Source organism: Haemorhous mexicanus, chromosome 24 (assembly GCF_027477595.1).
Source record: "Haemorhous mexicanus isolate bHaeMex1 chromosome 24, bHaeMex1.pri, whole genome shotgun sequence".
In the NCBI taxonomy this organism is placed as follows: Eukaryota; Metazoa; Chordata; class Aves; order Passeriformes; family Fringillidae; genus Haemorhous; species Haemorhous mexicanus.
In genome coordinates this window covers 5861165-5882412 of record NC_082364.1, presented here as the reverse complement: position 1 = coordinate 5882412, position 21248 = coordinate 5861165, and the positions used below count along the sequence as shown (strand labels likewise).

Here is a 21248-nt window from a genome sequence, read left to right as displayed (position 1 = left end):
GGACAGCTCGGGGAGGAGCAGCTGGGGGCTTTTCCTTGTGTTAATCCCAAGCACCTGCTGTGGTTGGACACGTATGAAATGACAAAAACCAGAATTCTTTGTGTAGCTGGTGTTTTCCATAAACAATTTGAGCAGCTTTCCTTGCTGCACACAAATGAAAATGTAGCTGAATAAAGAAGGGTGAGAAAGAACTGGTGGCAGAGAAAATTTAGAGTTTTGGGCCTTTCTAATGTACCCAGACTGTCAGGGTGTGGAGAAAGGGCTCATGAGGGGCTGAGGAAATACTAGAATCTATGTCAAGCAATATGGTCACTTCCAGTTGAGTCTAGACCCTGTGAAAATGTGGGAAATGTCCCAAATGCCCCAGGAATTTTTGGGAGAAGGCTGGAGGTCAGTCCTGCAATCAGGCCCATTAACAGGATAAGTCCTTCCAGTGGCAATATCGCATTTGGAGCAAGTGGTATCTGAAAAACATCCAAGATAAAGTGAACAGGCACCAATCCAGCCAGAACACCAGGAATTGGTGAAAGGCTGGAGCCTGGGGCAGTGGAGTTTGCTGCCAAACACAAGTGTCTTCTGTAACAGCAGCAAACTCAGGGAGAGAGATGGGAAAATAAAAAAATCCAATGTGGCTGGGGATGTTCCTTCCCTCAGTGGTTCAATATTTAAATATTCAGTGCCACAAGGGAGTCTGTGCCATGCCTGGGTGGTTTCTGAGCAGCTCTGGTGTGTTGGGCACTGCTCACAAGTTGTTCTTCCCCACATGATGCCAGTTCATTCTTTTACCTACAAGCACATGATGTGGGGGTGAAAAAAAACCCCTCTGGCCTAGAAAGATCCCTGTCTCTTTTCAGGAACTTTTCCTATCAGTGGAGTGGAGGAGAATATTTGGAATATTTCTTTGGATAAAGGAGTGAGAGAGAGGTGAATAGAATAACAGAAAATATCTATTCTCTTCTCCAGCTTCAAAAAGGGCATTTCCTGTGGGACAGAGCACTCCTGATGTCTCAGTGGCACCAGGCAGAGAGGGGACTTGAGGTCCCAGCTGTAATTGAAATTGGATAATTAAACACAATGTTTGAGAGCTTTTGTGTGTAAGTTGTGACCATTTTAGGAAAAACCTGCAGGTGTTTTTGCATTCCCTTGGGAGCTTGGGTCTGTTAGGATCAGTTAGAGGTTCCCTGAGCAAATCTTTTGTGTTGGGAGCCTCTGGGGACCTGCAAAGACATTCAGCTCCCATTGTCTGGGCCAGGAGTAGTTTTATGTGCTCTCAAAAGGAATTTTCAGACCCAAACCTGATGAGTTTTTGTCTTCACTACTCAGTAGGTGAGGTCTGAGTATTGGTTTTGCACATTTTCTGTGAGTGTGTTTTTCCACGGGAGGATTTTTGCCTGCCCACCTTAAAGAGATGATACAGAGTTTGTCATTGTGGAATATTGTCATTGTGAAATATGTCCTGGCAAACACAGACTGGTAGTTCCCATGTTTTGGATGTTCTAAATGCTGGGGGAACACTTGAAAGAGATCCCCAAATCAGAGTTTTGCATACTGGGGTCATTCTTGAATTGCAATAAGTGCTGGTTCTGCTTTGCTTGGAACCCTCAACTCTTTTTTTTTTTTTTTCCTAAAAGAAGCAATTTTTGTGGTCCTTTGCAGGAGGAACCTGACCAAACTGTCCCTGATATTCAGCCACATGCTGGCAGAACTCAAAGGGATTTTCCCCAGTGGCCTCTTCCAGGGGGACACGTTCCGGATCACCAAGGCAGATGCTGCAGAATTTTGGAGAAAGGCTTTTGGTGAAAAGTAAGTTTCTAACTGTGCTTAAAAATAGAGGTGTGGGAGCAAATTGCACCCAGTGTTTTGAAGAATTCTGTTTGGCCCTTTAAGAAGGGCTTTGTCAGGTTAAAATAAATGATGGGAGAGACCTCCTGGTCACTTGGTCCATCTCTGGGCTGAGGTAAGGAATTATTCCTGCATTAAATTTCCCAGGTTTTGTCCTGTCTGGTTTTAAATGTGTCAAGTGATGAATCTTTCCCCAGTTTCCCCAGGAGACTCTTGTATTGTCACAGTGTTTTCCTTGATTTTCAGCTTAAATTTGCCTCTCCTTGATTTAATTCTTTAACTTTTAAGTAAGCTCTACAAGCTATGCAAAATAATCCTTTCTTCTTCCAAAGGTTACCATGCCCCCAACATGGGCTGTTCTTTAGCTAAGCCATAATATTATATTCTTTTCATCTTCCCTCCAATTAGTCTTTCCAATCATTTACTCACCTCTCTTCTTCTCTGAATTTCTGTTTGCAAAATGGCTTTGCTGAGAGTGAAGGGGAAAGGGAAATGCAGCAGTCTTTGTGTGCAGACTGCTGAAATGTCAGGTTTAATTTCTGTATCTAATGAAACACTGACCAAATGAACCATGGAGGTGTTCACAGCAATGTTTGGGGATTAAAGTTAATGGATTGGGTACTGCTTTCAAACTGGGGGAGCTGAGGTACTTCACCAAAAGAGTTTAATTAGTAGCTGTCAGAACAAAAAGCCATAATGTATTTACTCATGAATAGCACAGTTGTCTGAAGTGAGGCATTTTCTTTCTGTGTTTCTATGCCACTTGAATTATTAAAAGAAGGAAAATATTCCTTTAAACAACAGCCTGTGTTTTGGCTGCTGATTATCTTCCTTCTCCAGTTAATCCTTCTTTGGAGAGTTGGTTGCAGGTTTTTTTTAAACCATCTAGACTTAACTTCTTCTCTGCCAGCTGCAGCACTGTGAAATTATTATCAAGGGATGCTGTGGTAGGACTGCAGAGAGAGGGAAAAGAGAAACCAGAGGGGGGCTTCTAATTCCAAAATTTTGCATGTGCAGAGAAAATTGCCTTAATTTCATTTAGCTGCTGATTTCCTGCAGTACCAAGAAATCTGGTTTTTTGTGTGACATGAATAAACCTCGTGTGGCTGTTTTTGATTTTCCTGTGTCTGTTATCACAACATGGATGCTGACAAAGAGAAGCTGTGGCTGTGTGCATGGTGCTGGTGGTGCTGAGCCTTTTGCCACTCCCTGCTTTCCCCAGGACCATTGTTCCTTGGAAGAGTTTTCGCCAGGCCCTGCATGAGGTGCATCCCATCAGCTCTGGCCTGGAGGCCATGGCCCTCAAGTCAACCATCGACCTGACCTGCAATGACTACATCTCAGTGTTTGAGTTTGACATCTTCACACGACTCTTCCAGGTGGGAACTGAGCAATGGGAATCACTTGAAGTGTCTCAGTGTTATACTCTGCTTTAGCCAGGCCAATATTTTACACTCATTATTTGTGCTGTATGGGATTTTGTGGGATTTGCTTGTCTTGCCCTCCATCCCTTAAAGAGTAATACTTAAGACCCCAGATTGCAGTAAAAGTGGGTGATATTTCTGGCTGTAGAATAAAAAAAATCCCTAAATATACACTGCAACTCCCAGGCACATTCAGCATCCTGCCATGAATCAGGTTTTCTCTTTCAAAGGTCACTTTGAGACTGAAGCTCTGACACAGCTTCTGCAAGCCAGGAAATGTGAAGCTTAGTTCATCACTCTGTCTTCCCTCATCCCTTTCTTTATTGTCAGATTTATTTTCCATGGAGGGGGGTTGTTCAGGATGGAGTTCAAGCATGGAAATTTGGGCTTCCTATCTTTTGAACTGCCCCAGCCAGGATGTTGTGATCATGTCTGTGTGTGTGAGAAATCTCTGTATCACTGAAGGGATATTAACAATAGGTAAAATTCTTCCCCAGTCTTTAATAGTGCTAAATTCAAAAACACAGCTTCTGATTGTACAGTTGGGTATTTACAAGAACAATCACTTACTTCTTTGGCTCTGACTTGCCTTTTCCCATGTGATGGGGTGGGTTGTAATTAAGATATGTCTAGATGAAAAATTCCCATGTTTGGTGTTGCAATGTAGCTGATCTCATTCAGCACTTTTTTCCAAGTGTTGTACATAAAGAACAAGTCAAGAGTTGCTGCAAATTCCAGGGCTTGCAGAGTTCTTAGGGAGTGCTGGTACCTTCCTGTAGATGAGTTTAAAAACTTGGAAAAATCAGGTGAGAATTACACACCCAAGCCCTTCTCAGGACTGAGAGATTTCAAATGGTTGTTGTGACTTTTGGGGCATCATTTTAAGCAATATTTGAGCTGTGTGTGCTGCTTTCTTCAATCAGATCTGAGACCAGCCACAGTCCTTGCCACACCCGCTGAGGTTGGGTTGGTGAGGAGCAGTCACAAGTTACAGACAGTGAAACTCAGACACAGAGGGGAGGTCACTGTCCCCAGGCCATGCAGGAAGTTGGTGTTGGAGAGCAGTCATGGTTCCTGGGCTCTGCATAATCTCATTAAACTCCTGCCTTTATCCCTGTCTGGGGAATGAGTCATTCTCTCTGCAGAAGCAGCACAATTGATGGCTATTCTTAAGCTGTGACCTCAGTGACTTCTCCTTTTGTATTTATTAAAGGAGTTTTGATTAAGGTCTGTCTTAGGTGATAATTTTATCCCCAACAAGCAACAAACTCAACTGCCAAGTGCTGCATGGGAATGAATATTTTGGTTTCTCTACTGGATTTGTGGTGGAACAGAAACATGTTTCTCTAACTGCAGAACCCTTTGATTCAGGAATATTTACCCTTTTTAGAAGTGTGTGGTTAATTTGTTTCTTTGGTGCTTCCCCAGCCCTGGTCATCTTTGCTGAGGAACTGGAACAGCCTGGCAGTGACTCACCCTGGCTACATGGCATTCCTCACCTATGACGAGGTGAAGGCCAGGCTGCAGAAATTCATTCACAAACCTGGCAGGTGAGAGAGGGAGGGTCTGGCTGCCACCACTGATTGCAGCAGGGCTGACAGATTATCTGTGTTCCTTTCTGCAGCTTCTGTGGTTACTTCTGGGCTGCTTTGAAACATGGAAACCTCCTGTCGTCTGTTTGTTTGTTGGCTTTTTCAAAGTTGATTTGAAACAAATGGTTTTAAGGATGTTAACTTCTCTTGCTCTGGATTCTGGGTTTAATTTCACCTGGAGGCCAGTTGGATTCTTTTCTCATTTTGTATCACATTGCAAAGTTCCCCTTTGAACTGCCTGGGCCTCACTTGAGGAAAGCTGCTACAAATCATCAAGTTATTCCTACTAATTTTATTTGCTGTCTTGATATGGCCAGACAAAGGCTGCCTACTTGTCATTGAATCTTTTCAGTCTGTTCCAAGCTGAGGTTCCTTTTCCTTTGTGTGTTTTTAGTTACATTTTCCGACTGAGCTGTACCCGCCTGGGTCAGTGGGCCATTGGCTATGTCACTGCAGATGGGAACATTCTCCAGACCATCCCCCACAACAAACCTCTTTTCCAAGCACTGATTGATGGCTTCAGGGAAGGCTTGTAAGTAACTTTATAAAAATTAGGACAACAAAGCAGTTAAGGTTTGAATGCCCCATTGCTGTCAGTGGAATAAGTCATTGCTGAACTGTTTTGGCACTCAGGAATTACTGACAGCTGTCTTTGCCCTGCAGAGCTGTGTAGGAGCAGATGATAAATGTGCACCAGTGTTTCCCTTCTCATAAATCCTTTTTTTTTTTTTTTTGGAAAACCCTTAATTTGAACCAATACTTTTAAGAATAACCTGTTCAATTTTGGTCCAATCATAAAATTCCTCCAAAACTTTAGAATTCAGAATACCTTGACATCTCACCCCTTGCTTCTCACCTTCATTGTTTCTTCCCTTCCCACCTCCAAAAGAATCCTTAGATCCATGTGTGCACATGTGTGTACAGGCACATTCAGAGATATTTTTTCTCCCAACTTCTTCCAGTTATTTATTTCCTGATGGCCGGAATCAGAATCCTGACTTGACTGGCTTGTGTGAGCCCACACCTCAGGACCACATTAAAGTTACACAGGTGAATAAAATATTCCATTCCATCCATCTCTCTGCCTTTCTCCCTGATTTCCACCCTCCTTAGCTATTCACCCAGTTCTGTCACACTTGTTTTTAGTGCTGCAGTATTCCACAGGAATTCAGAAATCTGTGTGATAGGGATGGGCAGATGAGATTGCAATGACAGATTTTAAGGGTTTATTTCTAGAATGTTCTGCCACCATTGATGCTTTTTTGCCATTCAACATCAACATGTCTTGAACCCTGCTTTTCTTGGGATGCTTAAATGAAAATTATTGGATAATTTGAATTCCACTTTTTTCAGAGCTTGACAGATGCATCTAGCTTGTAAAATGATGGTGAAATCTTTGCATTTATGCTGTGATTTATGCTGTCTTTTCCTCAGGAACAATATGAGCTGTACTGTGAGATGGGCTCCACGTTCCAGCTGTGTAAAATCTGTGCTGAGAACGACAAGGATGTGAAGATTGAACCTTGTGGGCACCTGATGTGCACCTCCTGTCTCACAGCCTGGCAGGTGAGCCTTTGCCTCTTCTTTTTCTGTCTCTTCTTTATTTCTCTGAGGGCAGCTGCTTGGTCTTTTACAGCTATTTTCTTTTACAGATATCTTACAGACTCTTATACAGAATGTATTTTGCAGATATTCTCTTCTCAGAACTGTTCAGGTGTGGAGAGAATATAGCAGAAACATTGTCTCATTATGTCACAGCATCAGAAGCTGTTTAGATGCCTGATCTCTTAATATGGAATAAAGAAAAACTGTCAATACTTCCTTAAGTGCTGTTTTTCTACTTCAAGTAGAAAATATTCCCTATTTCTAGCCCAGTTTGCCTTTGTGTTCCTCCCAGTTGAAAGCTCCCTGCCATAAAGCAGGTTGAAAGCTGATTGTTTGTGGAGCAGGTGATAATTGTGCCCCCCAAGGGCTGCTGTGACAGATCTCTTCTGTCCCCTGCAGGAATCTGAAGGCCAAGGCTGTCCCTTCTGCCGCTGTGAGATCAAAGGCACCGAGCCAATCGTGGTGGATCCATTTGATCCCAGGGGAGGAGGAGGATTGTCCAGGCAAGGAGCAGAAGGAACCCCCTCTCCCAATTATGATGATGATGATGATGACAAAGCTGATGATTCCCTCTTCATGATGAAAGAACTCGCTGGTACCAAAGTAAGGTCATAAATGAGAAATGAGAAATGTGGCAGTGCCTTTTCTGCAGCAGTTTTCTCTTAGTGATTTGTGCCTGTGGGGTTTGTCAGACTGTGTAACAGTAAACAGCCTGCTCCCTGTGGAAAACAGGGGTTTGGGTCCAGTTTTGTGAGCTCATTTCACACTGCCAGTTTGGGATCACACTTTGAAGCCTTTGATCTTTTGTGTGTTGTCTTGGAGGAATCCCCAGAGGGGTGAAAAAGCTGGCCTGACCTGTTGGAATGGAAGGTCTGGGTTTGGAACACTCCTCTGTGAGTTAGATTTTGATTTCCTAGCCAGAATTCACCCAGATCAGCAGAAATTCATCCATTTTTCCCCGATGATGGACACAACCATCCCAAGGTCCTGATAAATAACAGGGCAGAGGGCAGGCTGTTCTGCTGAGGAACTCAATTTGGCTGTCAACTTTTGATGTGGTGGCTGATAAATCTGTCTAATAAAGGTGTGATAAGTCTGCTTCCCTCCAGGAGCTGTGTACAGGCATTCTTTGTGGATCCTTGCATGTCTTTTTCATTTCAGTTTCATTTCTCATTTCAAAATCTAATTGCTGCTCTTGCATTTTTTATTTTTTTTTGCTGCATAGGGAAGTGGGTTTGAATTTGGCTAATTTGTAATAGCTGAATCAACTAAAATAAGCTGCATTTCCTAGTCAGAAAGAATCTTCACCTCTGGTTTACCTGGAGTCATTTCCCTTTATCTTCCATCCTGTGAAATAATGTTCTAATCAGTCAGTAAACACTGTTCCTGGAGGGCTTTTTTTACATATTTTGGGGAAGCAAAGCAATTTTCTTGCTGTGACATCCTGTCAGTGTTGGTATTTGTTGGCTTTAGTGAGCTCAAACATCTGTGAAGCTTTTCAAAATTAAACAGCACTAACTTTGATTGTAAAAAAAGAGAAAATAAAGAGAATAACAGGCACTGTGCTGCTTTGTTAAGTGGAAAACCAGCTTTCCAGAGACAAAAATGGAGGGTTTGGTGCACACCAGTGCTGTGTAGTGAAAGCAGTTTGCACAGGGACTGGAGGCTTTGCAGCAGATCGTGCCCTCTGGTGTTGAAAAGCAGCTTGTCCCTGCTCAGGGCCCACTGAGGCAGGTTTGTTACTCTGTGAGAGCAGCTCTGTTTGTGTGTCTAAGTTGCATTTTTGTTACTCTGTCAGGACACCTTGATTCATGTTTCTAAGTTGCATTTTTGTTGTTCCATCAGAACACCTCTTGTTGTGTTTCTAAGTTGCATTTTTGTTATTCCACCAGAACACCTTGATTCATGTTTCTAAGTTGCATTTTTGTTATTCCATCAGAACACCTTGATTCATGTTTCTAAGTTGCATTTTTGTTCTTCCATCAGGACACGTTGGGTTGTGTTTCTAAGCTGCATTTTTGTTATTCCATCAGAACACCTTGTTTCATGTTTCTAAGTTGCATTTTTGTTATTCCACCAGAACACCTTGATTCATGTTTCTAAGTTGCATTTTTGTTATTCCATCAGGACACCTCTTGTTGTGTTTCTAAGTTGCATTTTTGTTACTCCATCAGAACACCTTGATTCATGTTTCTAAGTTGCATTTTTGTTATTCCACCAGAGCACCTTGATTCATGTTTCTAAGTTGCATTTTTGTTATTCCATCAGGACACCTTGATTCATGTTTCTAAGTTGCATTTTTGTTATTCCATCAGTCCACCTTGGGTTGTGTTTCTAAGTTGCATTTTTGTTATTCCATCAGTCCACCTTGGGTTGTGTTTCTAAGTTGCATTTTTGTTATTCCATCAGGACACCTCTTGTTGTGTTTCTAAGCTGCATTTTTGTTGTTCCCTCAGGACACCTTTGTGTTTCTAAGTGTGCCTTTCAGTGGTGTCTCACTGCTGAGCTTGGGTTGCTCCAAGTGCTGCAGTGCTGGGCACTGCCTCCATTCCTGGAGGACAGTTGTTACTCACAGAGCAGTTTGTAGCTGGAGAGGCTCTCCAGAGGACAGGAATTCCGTGGGCTGAGCCGTGTGCTGATGTCCCATTCTCCTCTCCCAGGTGGAACGCCCTCCCTCGCCCTTCTCAGTGGCTCCTCAGGCTGCCCTGCCCCCCGTGCCACCCCGCCTGGACCTGCTGCAGCAGCGAGTGGCCAACCCCCCCGGGGCCTCCAGCCCTGGCACCACTTCCAAGGTCAGACACACCTCTTCCTTTCCCCTTCAGTGGGATTTGAGTGGGGCAGAACAATCTGGGGAGCCCAACATGCTCTCCATGACATCCCCAAGTACTTTCTTCTTTTTCTGTCTGGCATCCTGAACTACCAAATTATTATTACTTCTATCACATTCTCTGTTTTCAGCCTCAGTCCCTGCACCCTTTGGATTTTCCTCATATTTTGTTCTAGCTGATACAGAAAGTATCATATTTCTCTCCCCCAACTTTTCTGCACTCATTTTTACATCGAGCATTTTTTACATAGAAAATGAAGGAAGGAATTCCATGTGTGTGACAGGGAGAAGTGAACTGGCTTTCTGATTGATCAGCAGAAGGCAGGAGGATGATCTTGGTGGCATTAAGTTAATGGTTCTTGAGATGCAGCAGGAGTTCTTCATCTGGTTCAGATGAAATAATGAAATTAGGAAAGTTCAGGCAGAAGAAAATACCTATTTCTGTGGATACTCATCACTGACTGATGAATGTTAACTTGTACAAATAACCCACAATTGAATCATTTTTTAAAATAATGGGGAGGCTCTGTTTGGATTCCAATCTAAGGCTGCTCTAAGCTCATGTTTTCCTTCAAGAAGAGGAATCTGGGGTGTTCAGAGCCTGGCTGAAGTGCACGTAGTTCCTGTGTTATCTCCTCAAGCCTGTGCAGAAGGTGCGGAGATATCTCCACATTCTCAGAGATAATTCCTTGTAAAAACAGATAAAACCACCCCAAAACTCTCCCTCCCGTTTATCTCTTCTGGCTGGGCTGCCTGTGCTAAGCACTGCTTTGCTCCCTCCTCCCCTCAGGCTGCTCCAGGTGCTCTGCACAAGGACAAACCTCTGCCGATCCCCCCCACGCTCCGGGACCTGCCCCCGCCGCCGCCCCCCGACCGCCCGCACGCCCTGGGCCCCGAGAGCCGCCCGCAGCGCCGGCCCCTGCCCTGCACCCCGGGCGACTGTCCCAGCAGGGACAAGCCACCCCCGCTGCCCTCCAGCCGCCAGGGTGAGCCGTGGCCAGGCAGGCCCATGCCCAAAGCGCCGGCGGAGCCCTGGGCTGGCCGGGAGCTGTCCAACCGGCACTCGCTGCCCTTCTCGCTGCCCTCGCAGGTGGAGTCCAGGGCTGAGAGCCTCCGGCTGGGCAGCACGCTCAGCCTGGACAGCCCCGCGGTGAGTAGCTCCGGGGTAACCTGGGAGGGGTAATCTGGGGGAAAAGGCACCTTCTTCTCACACTGAGGAGTGGGATTTTGTCATGGGAGAGATGGGAAAAAAGCTGGTGAATTCCAGGCAAGGGGGATGCTTTAATTCCTTTTGGGAACAAAGTTGAAATCCCAATTGCCTGATCATTGTTCACCTTTCATTGTTCACCCTCCAGTGCTGAAAAGCTGAGAATGTTTTCTGTTGTTCTCTTGTCAAGGACATATTTTATGAAAAATCTTTTTGCTAAGATCTTTTCTAAGATGAGAGGCCTCAGAAATAAAATGTAAACAATAATTATCTGCTGCTGTGGAATGCAACAGGTGTATCTTTGATTAGTCTCATGTAGTTGTTTTTAATTAATAGCTAATCACAGTCCAGCTGTCTCAGACTCTCTAGTCAGTCACTAGATTTTATTATCATTTTATTCTTTTCTTTCTGATGAAATTCTTTCTTCTATTCTTTAGTATAGTTTTAATATATCAATTTTTTAAAATATAATGTATATCATAAAATAAGAAGTCAACCTTCTGAAACATGGAGTCAAGATTCTCATCTCTTCCCTAGTCCTGAGACCCCTGCAGACACCACATTCTCTGAAAAATTCTGATTTACTCTGCTGGCTTTTCAGCCCTGAGAAAACCACCACATCAGCTGTGTGAAGTTTGACTGGATAAAATCTGAGTTCAGTTTGGGTCTGTTCACCTGCAGGACAGGTGATACCAACATTTTGTAAAAGAAATTGCAGGCAGTTTTGTTTTCCTCGATTCCATTTCCTTAATTTTTCCTTCTAATGCTTCCAGCTTTCTAAAATTGAAACCAGCCCATTTTTAGCCAGATTTTCTAAGAAAATGGCACGTGCACAGTTTTCATCCTGTCTCCAGTTGTGTGGGCTTGTCTGCATCCTTTTCCTCTTGGCTCCCATTTTGGCTGTTTCAGCTGAATTTGCCAAGGCCATTGGAACCTCAGATTGTGAAGTTCTTCCAGCAGGAAAGCCCCTGCAGTGTCCCCACTGAGGGAAAGCTGTCAGAGAATTCCTAGATTTCTGAGGTGTCAGTAAGAAATGAGGATGTTTCATTCCCACAGAGGCTGTTGAAGGAATGGCTTTGCAGCCACACTGGGCCTTGCATTGTTTCTGATTCCTGGTTTGGAATTTTGTCTTCCAGAGCTCCAACAGTGGTCCAGCAGCAACCTCAGAGTGTGAACACCCCAAAATCAAACCCTCCTCATCTGCCAATGCCATCTACTCCTTAGCTGCCAGGTCTGTTGGGATTTTTTATGCCTTACAGAGTGGGAATTGCAGGGTGCTGGTGCCAGGAACAGAACTGGCACACCTCTTCCAGTCTTAATTTAAACCCTGGTAGATTCAAAACACAATTTAGAGAAAGCAGCTGGAATCAAAGAGCTGGGGGGAGTGCTGGGAGTTCCCCTGGGCTGTGGCAGTAGGAATCAGGCTCCAGTTGCCATCAGCTCTGTAATAAATTCACTTTTGAGTGGGGCTTTGTGTGATATAAATGTGCATGATATTGTCACTCCTTTTTGCATCATGACCTTATGCTGGTGTGACCTTGTGGGCTGCAAACTGAAAACCAAATTATTTCTTTAGACAGACTTACTTTGAGGTGACTGTGGATTTTAAAGGGCACCTTGGTTTTAATTAGATTTGGTGTAAATGTTTTATATCTTATTTCTCCTGCCTCCAGACCACTGCCTGTACCAAAACTGCCTCCTGGGGAGCAGTCTGAGAGCGATGAGGACACTGAATACATGTCACCATCCTCTCTGCCTGTGGTGCCTCCAGGTCCTGCTGTGCAAAAACCAGAGCTCAAAATGCCTTTGGACATGACTCAGAGTTTACGGTGAGATTCTGGCTGGTTTTGCACTTCCTCCTCCCAGCTCTGGGGCAGCACATTTGGGACATCAGGGTGGGAATTTTGCTTGCTCAGATTTCTGAATTCCCCTGGTGATATTCACCAGATCTTGACTAAAATAGCAATAAAGGAAATGTGACCACTGCTCTTTGCAGAGTCCTTGTACAGTATTAAAGGACTCAGATATCCCCTTCCATCCCACTCTCTCTGCCAAGAACCTTTTGAGAGCAGAAACAATTGAAATTCAAAACTCTTACTAAAATCTAATTTTCAGTGGTATCAGTTTTGGTGGTATCATTTTAACTCTTTTAAGCTGAGCTGCTGTACTGCAATAAACATTAGCAGAGTATTTTCTAGAACAAATATTTCACAGAGCAGTAGTGATTTCACCTTTAAACAAGAAGATGTGCACAAACTCTGTCACAGAGACAGGGTGGAGGTGGTGGCCACTGTCACCTGTGTGATGGGGAATGTCTTCTCTCCCTCAGAGTTTTGGACTGTGACCAGCAGCCCGAGGGCTCCATGTATGAAGCAATGTACAACATTCACTCCCAAGCAGCATCCTCTGCTTTCGAGGCTGTCAACACTTCTGGTGAGTGGGTGTGCTAAAGAACAGCTGAGGAACTGGGCTACAATGAATTGCTCCCAGTGGAACAGCTTTTTAGGCTGAATTAAAGGAATTACATTTGGTTTTGTTGTTAAAATAGCTGGGATGTATGTGGAAATAGGAGTCTGTGCATGCACACTGAATCTATCAGGTATTTTTAACCCAGTCACAGAGTCACAGAATCCCAGAATGATGAGGTTGGAAGAGACCTCCAAGATCATCAAGTCCAACCCATGCCCTGACATCTCAGCTAGACTGTAGCACCAAGTGCCATGGCCAGTCTTTTTTTAAACACATCCAGAGATGGTGATTCCACCACCTCCCTGGGAAGAGCATTCCAGTGCTTTAATTTTCCCTTCTGGAAAGAGCTGCCATAAATTGTGAGGTTTTAACAGCAAAACTTTAGTTCTGTGTCCTGTCAGTGTTTGGAAAATGGGGGAGTGGAGTCTGCCTTGAGACACAGCTCAGCCTCAGAGCTCAGAACGTGCCTCCTGTTGCAGATGAAGGGAGCCTGGCAGCAGCCAGTGCCAGCAATGGCCCTGAGGAGTCAGAGAATGAGGAGGATGGCTACGATGTCCCCAAGGCACCGCTGCCCGTGGCCATCGCCCGCCGCACGCTGTCTGATATCTCCAATGCCACCCCTGCCTTCAGCCGAATGTCCTTGGAAAACGACCCTGTCACAGGTCAGAGAGCTCTCCTCCCTCTTCTTGGTGCTGCTGCCTGGCTCTGCATCTTTGAAACTTGTGTCACTCACTGAAGATTTCGGACGTAAGGTGTAAAATCAGGTTTATGAGGCAGAATTGGTTCTTAGGTATTTTGTTTGATTTGTTTTAGCTTTTGTTTGATTTGTAGTTTGGAATGTGCTGCCTTGGTCATTTAATCCCCGAGCTTGCAAATCACACTGGAATCTCAGTTAGGAAAAGCTTTTTTTCAGCTTAAAGTATATTCCTTAAACCACTGTTTCCTACAGAGCACAGACTGTTTTTGTACCATGGTGTACCTGGGTGTGAGACAGGATTTCCCATCCCTGGAAGTGCCCAAAGCCAGGCTGGATTTGGGGTTGAAGCACCCTGAGATGGTGGAAGGTGTCCCTGCCCATGGCAGGGGGTGAAGGACCTTTGAGGTCCCTTCCAACCCAGCCCATTCAGGGGTTGTGTCCCTGTGCCAAGTGGAAGATGCAGGGCTGGCCTGGCAGGGTTTGTGGCACTGCCAGTGCCTGCAGATGGCACAAGAGTTCTGCACACAGCTCCTGATGCTCTGAGCTCCTCTGAGCAGGGACCAGTGGCTCAGCAAGGTCAGCTTTTTGTCCCTGGGGAATAGAGGACAGCGTGTCCTTCTGGCTGCAAGGCACATTCTCTGAGGGAAAAACTAAAGCCTCCAAGAGCCTTTCTGAATAATGATTGACTTATTCCCTGCTCTGCAGCTCTTAAGGAAGCTCTGAAACTCTTCCTGTGGGGGGTTTTCAGGCTGAATGTGCTGGTGATTTGCCAAGGAGGAGGAATGAGTTTCTTGTTCCTTCTGGAAGCAGGACCTCCTGTACCCAGAACCCCTTCCCCCAGGGAGTCTTCTCTTTTCCTTCCTCACCATTCTACTTCCCTGGCCTTCTTTAGCACAGAGAAGAGTTTCCTAGTGCAGAAAAGTTCATTATTTTTGCCCCACCTCCCTTTTTCTCTTTTTAAATCTGTCCCTGTGTCTGTAGAATTTGGCTGAAAGGGATAAAAAAGAAACAGAGCAAATCCCAGCCCCCCTCCCAGATGAAGTACTGAGTTTAATCATTGACACTGTTTCTACAGCCCTGAAATAACACTGCTGTTGTCCTGCTTTAGGGCTAGGAAAATGGAAAATGTGGAAAATGCTGATTGTTACTGCTGTGGGAAGCAAGGCACTGGTGCAGGCAAGCCTAACTGCTGTGGGATTCTTCTTGGCAGATTTATGCTCTCAGGAGCTGGACCCTGCAGTTTTAATTAATGATTTACCAAAATAACTGTCTTAGCAGTTGTCCTTTCAGACTGACCCATGGTCTCTGAAACTTGATCCAGCTCAAGCTGAAAGAGCTATTCCAGAAGGCAGTCTGGGGCAGAGGAGGGGGCAGGCCTTCTTCTCACATGTACAAAAAGCTTTTTATGTGTGAGAAACTTGAATTCTGGAGATGAGGGAGCTGGACTGAGCTGTGGTCGGTGAGGAAGCTTCAGGGAATCTGGTTCCTGAAGAGCCTTCTCTGTCTCAGGGCTTTTGGTGAAGTTTTTCAGAAAGGCCCCACAATGCTGCTGCTCTGAGCAAGCTGCAGTGCTCACTCTTAGAAAGGGATTGTGTGGACGTGATTTGTCTGTTGTACTCCAGTTCTGCTGCCAGAAAACTCTGTGGAGTGCCCTGAGGACTTTTTCCAGGAGACAAATAAATCTTTCTTTAAGGTGATGTCAAACATCCTTGTGGAAGAGTTTCCTGTGATTGGCAAAAAATGCTTTCTGCAGTGATGCAGGAGGTTAAAACTCAGGAACAGTCAGATGCTGGATGAGCGCTTTGAACAATGTGTTTTTTCCTTGGAGAGTTTGGTGACTTGTTTGGTTTATTGGCTGTTATTTCCTCTTCCCAGCAGTGCATGATGTGGCTGCAGGGCAGTGTCACATCAGAATGACTCAGGGAAAAGCAGAGCAGGCTGAGCTTTATTGATCTGCCATTAGACAGGGAGAGCTTCAGCAGAGGAAGAGGAGAACATAATTCAGTTGCTGACCCTTCAGAGAGCATAATTCAGTTGCTGAAGCAATTGTGGTGGCTGAGTTGGGACTGAGTTTGTGCCCACAGAGATGAGGGAGCAGCCTCTGGACAGTCTGATTCTGGAAGGAAATGGGATGCCTGGTGCATTGAATATTCACTGTGTCATTTTTTCTGATTCTAAGGCTGATATCTCAGCTCTGCTTACACACATAGATCCTGTGCCATTTTTTATGTGGTTTTATCTTACTAAATGAGCCTGATGAGCCTTGCTAATTAAGAAAAACCTCCCCAGCTGTTTTGGCACACAGGTGGGGAAGCTAAGCAGCTTGGGAAGGAGGATAAAAGGGCTGGAGAAAGCAGCAGAGCTCAGTGACAGCTTTTTGAAGTGCCAATAATCTCCCTGCTGTCATCTCAGCTCCGTTCCAAACAAAATTTCCACGTCTTTCTGTTGAAGTGATGCACTTGTTTCTCCTCACAGGTTTCTCAGACGGCTCCCAGGTCCCCGAGCGGCCCCCAAAGCCGCTGCCCCGGCGGATCAACTCGGAGCGGAAAGCCGGGAGCTGCCAAGCAGGAGGAGCCAGCAGCGGGGCCAGCTCCTCCCTGCACCTCTCCAGCGAGATCGAGAACCTCATGAGCCAAGGCTACTCATATCAGGACATTCAGAAAGCTCTGGTCATTGCACATAACAATATTGAGATGGCCAAGAATATTCTGCGGGAGTTCGTGTCCATCTCCTCCCCGGCGCACGTGGCCACATAGCACACGGGCACCTCCACACCTGAGCTGCTGTGGACCAACTGCCTGGGCAGCTGCTGCCCAGCTGTGCACCAAAGGGGAAGGGGGTTCCTTTAGAGACTTCGTGCTGAGGTCAGTCCTGCCTCTTTAAGAGAATCAGTTATCAGGTTTTCGTGGTTCCAGATTTCAAAGCAGTGGGATGGAGCGGAGCGGTGTTTTATACAGTGTATGTCTTGGAGTCCTTTACCCCTACCTCTTGTCTGAGAGAACAGATTTATTTCCAGGGTGTTGGTAGAGAAAGGTATTGTGACAAGGGATCCCCGAGCCGATGCCCTGGAAGCTGGGGGGGAGTTGTTTTGTGCTGTGAATTTTAAGTGGATGCTCAGAGAAACAAAGTCTCGAGGTCGGTGTGGTGTGTCCTGTGGTTCATGGTACTAGGTTTGGATCTGTTCGCTGCTGTGTGTCTGGCTCAGGCTTTTTAGAGAAGCTGGGAGGTCACTTTCTGCTGGGAATTTATAGGAGACCTTGGAAGAATCCTTTGATTGCTTCCTGTTGGCCGTGGTGTGTCCCTCTTGCCTGTAATTATAGCAGTTATTGCTTCTGATTCCAGTCCTCCCTTGCTGCCTGGAGATAGCAGGGTGAGCTTCTGTCAGGGATTTGGATCCTGGCAGTTGGATTTCTCTCGTGTGTGTGTGCTCTTGCACTGGCAGCACCAGATTCCAGCAGCTGGAGGAGCTTGGTGTGGTTTTGAGGGGTGGGAGAGGGGGCAAAGAATTTGAGCAAGAGCAAAAAGCAGGGGCTGCTGCTTCTCCTCTCTTAGCCTTGAGCATTTTGTGCTTCAGTGCTCAAATTTGATTTGTGGCCCTGCTGGGCTGGAGCAGCCGTCACTGGACACTCCCATTGCTCTTCCCTAGGAATGTTGCACCTGGTAAATAGGATGTTTTATTTATCTTCATTGCATGGTGGCTGTTGCAGACTAGTGGCCTTCACACACATTCCTCCAGAGAGCTTTTGCAGGAGCCATCATCGTGCCAGGGTGTTTTGTGGAATTGGTAGATGCAGCTGATGTGTTTGTTGGAATTTCACCTGCTTTGCAGTCCCAGAAGTGCAGCAGTTCTCTGCATGGCTCTCCAAACAACATGGGGGCTCTCCTTTCTATTTCCATTTCTCTAAGGTATTGCCAGGTCTGGTGTTAAAACAGACCTGGGGGAAAAATAATCTGTATTTGTGAAGTGATCACATGGTTTTAAAGGTCAGAGCTCAGCTGTTGCATTGGAAAAACCTGACTTGCCTACTCAGCTACTTAACTCTGTTCATATTAGAGGAGTGGATGGTTCCTTTGGAGAAGATTTAGATCCAGGAGGCACAGACAGATCACAGCCTGTCAGCCTGAGAGGCTCTTGGCCTTTGGAGCATGTCCAGCATTATTTGCATCTCCCTGAGGTCAGCAGAGGTCACTGGGCTAAGGGCTGCAGCTTGGAATATTGCTGGAGTGATTCTGGCACTCGGGTGCAGTCTGGCCTTTTGAGGAATCCAGGGGCTGGGCCAGATGGCTGCAGTGGCAGGGAGGTCTTCATGAGTGTTAGCAGAGCAGAAAGTGGATTTTAATTCAAGTTGAGGTTTCTCTCTAGCCCTAGAGCCTTCTGAATTGCTGCAGTGGCTTCCAGGCAGGCTGAAGTGTCTCTCTTCACTCCTCTCCTCTCTGTAGTGGAGAAAACTCTCAGACAGCTTGGGGAGATCTCCTGCCACGCTCCCTGACCCCAGCCTTGGCAGGTTTGGGGTCAGGGCTGGCACTTGCAGGTCAGGCAGTGGGCAGGGTGCTCTGCAGGGCACAGGGCTCAGTGCCTGGGGGAAGAAGGAGGGGAGGAAGAGCTGCTCTTCCTCCTGTGCCCCCAGTGCAGCTGCCAGGGGTGCAGCCCTGCTCCCTGTGGGATGGGTGGGAGCTCTGCAGGAGCAAGGCCAGCACTGGTGCTGCTGAGGCAGGAGCAGGGCACAGCTCTGGCTGGTGTGTCACACTGGGGAGCCTGAGCAGCCAAACAGTCCCTTGTGCTGGAGATCCAGGTGCAAACCCTTTAGTGAGGGGTCTATTTCCCTCTTTTCCACACTCCCACTGGGCTCTGTGTTGGTTTGGAGCCGTTTGGTGTCTGTCCTGCTGTGTGAGCTCAGTGAGACTCCTGCTGTGGCTGAGCCAGGCTGACCCAGCCAGCTCCAAAGCCTTAACTCTTGTCCTGCCCAGCATGTGTGGCACCAGTGATTCCCTGTCCCTCCAAGCCCCTCAGGGCAGGCTGGCTGTAATTTCCATGAAATCCTGCTTGGCAGAGCTGTTCCAGGCCTGTCTTTGGGGTCTGTGTGCCAAGAGATGTTCCTGTGGGTGTTGTTCTGGGTATTAGAGATTAGAGAGAGCAATCTTTGTGGCATGTTTCGCTGATTTCTCTGCATGTGTCCTTTCTGTGCTCTTGTTTATGTCTCAAACTGATTTAAGAAACTTAAGTCTTGCCTTTTCTTCCTTAGACACGTTAAGAATTTGCTGATTCCACTGAGCAGCAGAGTCCTGGCCATGTCTTGTGGCTGTGTTCTGCCAGCTCGATCCAGGCACTGCCCAGTGGATTTTTCTTGTTCTTTCTAAGCCCAAGATTGATTGCTCTTCTTTCCCTTCACCTCCCTCTTCTTTATTCTTAAGAAAATTACCTTTCTGATGCTACTTTAAAAAGGAAAAACAACCCAGATGTCTAGTGCCTTTCTTAAGGGGATGCTGCATGGCCAGGCTGGATCTGAGAATCCACCCCTCTGGGGAAATGAGCAGAGCTGCACAAGCAGCACCAAACTGCTGTGGGGAGGGTGAAAAGGAGGAGCAGGAGAGACAGGCAATGCTCACTTGGACTCTGACACTGTGGTTTGTAGCATTTCAGCCGTGGAGCTTCTGTGTCTGGACTGGTGCTGTGCCGAGCTCGGGGCCAAGTCAGGGTCGTGGGATGGGGTAAAAAATGCTGGGGTTGTGCTGGAGCTGTCCCCAAAAGGAGCAGGGAACACTCCCAAAGGAGTGGGGAACACTCCCAAAGGAATGGAGAAACACTCCCAAAGGAGTGGGGAACAGTCCCAAAGGAGAGGGGATCACTCCCAAAGGAGTGGAGATCACTCCCAAAGGAGTGGGATCACTCCCAGCAGGAGGGGGATCACTCCCAAAGGAGTGGGATCACTCCCAGCAGGAGGGGGATCACTCCCAAAGGAGAGGGGGATCACTCCCAGCAGGAGTGGGGATCACTCCCAGCAGGAGGGGGATCACTCCCAAAGGAGTGGAGATCACTCCCAAAGGAGTGGGGATCACTCCCAGCAGGAGGGGGATCACTCCCAAAGGAGTGGGATCACTCCCAGCAGGAGGGGGATCACTCCCAAAGGAGTTGGGATCACTCCCAAAGGAGTGGGGATCACTCCCAGCAGGAGGGGGATCACTCCCAAAGGAGTGGGATCACTCCCAGCAGGAGGGGGATCACTCCCAAAGGAGTGGGATCACTCCCAGCAGGAGTGGGGATCACTCCCAGCAGGAGGGGGATCACTCCCAAAGGAGGGGGATCACTCCCAGCAGGAGGGGGATCACTCCCAGCAGGAGTGGGGATCACTCCCAGCAGGAGTGGGGATCACTCCCAGCAGGAGGGGGATCACTCCCAAAGGAGTGGGATCACTCCCAGCAGGAGGGGGGATCACTCCCAGCAGGAGGGGGATCACTCCCAGCAGGAGTGGGGATCACTCCCAGCAGGAGCAGAGCTGTGGGGAGCGGGAGGTTCCCTCCTGAGCAGGATCCAGGTGATTTCCTGTGTCCAGAGCCGAGCAGGAATCCCAAACCTTCCCCTTTTTTTGTGCATGTCCTTGCCCCAGCCCTCCCCGGGGCCTCCTGTACCAGACTGGTGACATTTCTGTGGCTCCTCCTGAGGCAGGCTCCTTACTGCAAATGTGGTTTGATTGGTTGCTTTGTTGGGTTTTTGTTCATTTTATTTTTTTTTTTTTCAGTTGAGCAAGAAAAAATGCAACTCCCAGGGCACCTTCTCCGAGGTGCCACTTAAAGATTAGTGGGGAATAAGGACATTTATTTTTAAAGTTCCTCCTAAAAATCTTTTTTGTTTGAAATTCCCAGTGGAGGAAGAACTGCTGTTACTTTTGTTCTTTCTCACGGATGACAAATACCAATTTGTAAAATATCAGTGTTAAAAAATGTTGAGATTTTCACGAGATATTTTAAAAAAAAAAAAGTATAATAGTGTCATTAATATAAAATTATAATAGCAGTATTTAATCCTTTCAGATCTGTAAAGAATAAGGAAAAACAGAAGGTAAATATTCTTACAGAGAGTAGCTGAGCTTTAAGGTTCACTTGGTTTAAAGTCCTCATTTTGTTTGCAGATGCATTGTTAATGTTTAGAGGTTATACTAATGTTATTTATTAATTGTTTCCATCCTTGTATGCTGCCCACTAAGAGCTTCTTTGTTTGGGATTTCATTCACCTGTGTCAGTAAGAAAGAAAACAAAACAAAGTTTTATTTTTAAATAAAATTTCCTTTGTTGTAGCAGATGGTGTGTGTGTGTTGTGGTGCTTCTGTAAGTGCTGGAAAAAGAAAATTTTAGGATTTCAATCTCCTGGATCCTTTGCAGACTGACTTTGGAGTTATTTTATAACTATCACCACGATTATCTGTTAAATTCAAATTTATATTCTGGGCACTGACAGAGGCCAGGAAAGATTTATATAAAGATTATAGTAATTAAACATACTCTGAGAGAATCAAGGACCAAGAAGAACATGAAGTTACCACCCAGGAAGAGAATCCAAGGGAAATTCTGCAGACTTTTAAAGTTATTG

At 46.1% G+C, this 21248-nt stretch overlaps 1 protein-coding gene across 3 annotated transcripts in view; it reads left to right on the top strand.

Annotated features, from left to right (window-relative positions):
• The window catches only part of CBL (Cbl proto-oncogene), a 36190-nt gene extending 15230 nt beyond the window's left edge, over positions 1–20960 (top strand). The window contains exons 3-17 of one of the 3 annotated variants that reach the window (XM_059867055.1): positions 1657–1803; positions 3065–3221; positions 4695–4816; positions 5253–5390; positions 5821–5908; positions 6293–6424; positions 6863–7066; positions 9124–9255; positions 10081–10440; positions 11634–11728; positions 12171–12326; positions 12827–12930; positions 13446–13628; positions 16139–19855; positions 20088–20960. In XM_059867055.1, the coding sequence (XP_059723038.1) occupies positions 1657–1803; positions 3065–3221; positions 4695–4816; positions 5253–5390; positions 5821–5908; positions 6293–6424; positions 6863–7066; positions 9124–9255; positions 10081–10440; positions 11634–11728; positions 12171–12326; positions 12827–12930; positions 13446–13628; positions 16139–16419 (2299 nt within the window). In that variant the 3' untranslated portion in view covers positions 16420–19855; positions 20088–20960. Of the gene's footprint in view, positions 1–1656; positions 1804–3064; positions 3222–4694; positions 4817–5252; positions 5391–5820; positions 5909–6292; positions 6425–6862; positions 7067–9123; positions 9256–10080; positions 10441–11633; positions 11729–12170; positions 12327–12826; positions 12931–13445; positions 13629–16138; positions 19918–20087 lie in introns of all 3 variants that reach the window. The other 2 variants (XM_059867054.1, XM_059867056.1) reach the window with 2 other exon arrangements.
• The last annotated feature ends 288 nt before the right edge of the window (positions 20961–21248 follow it).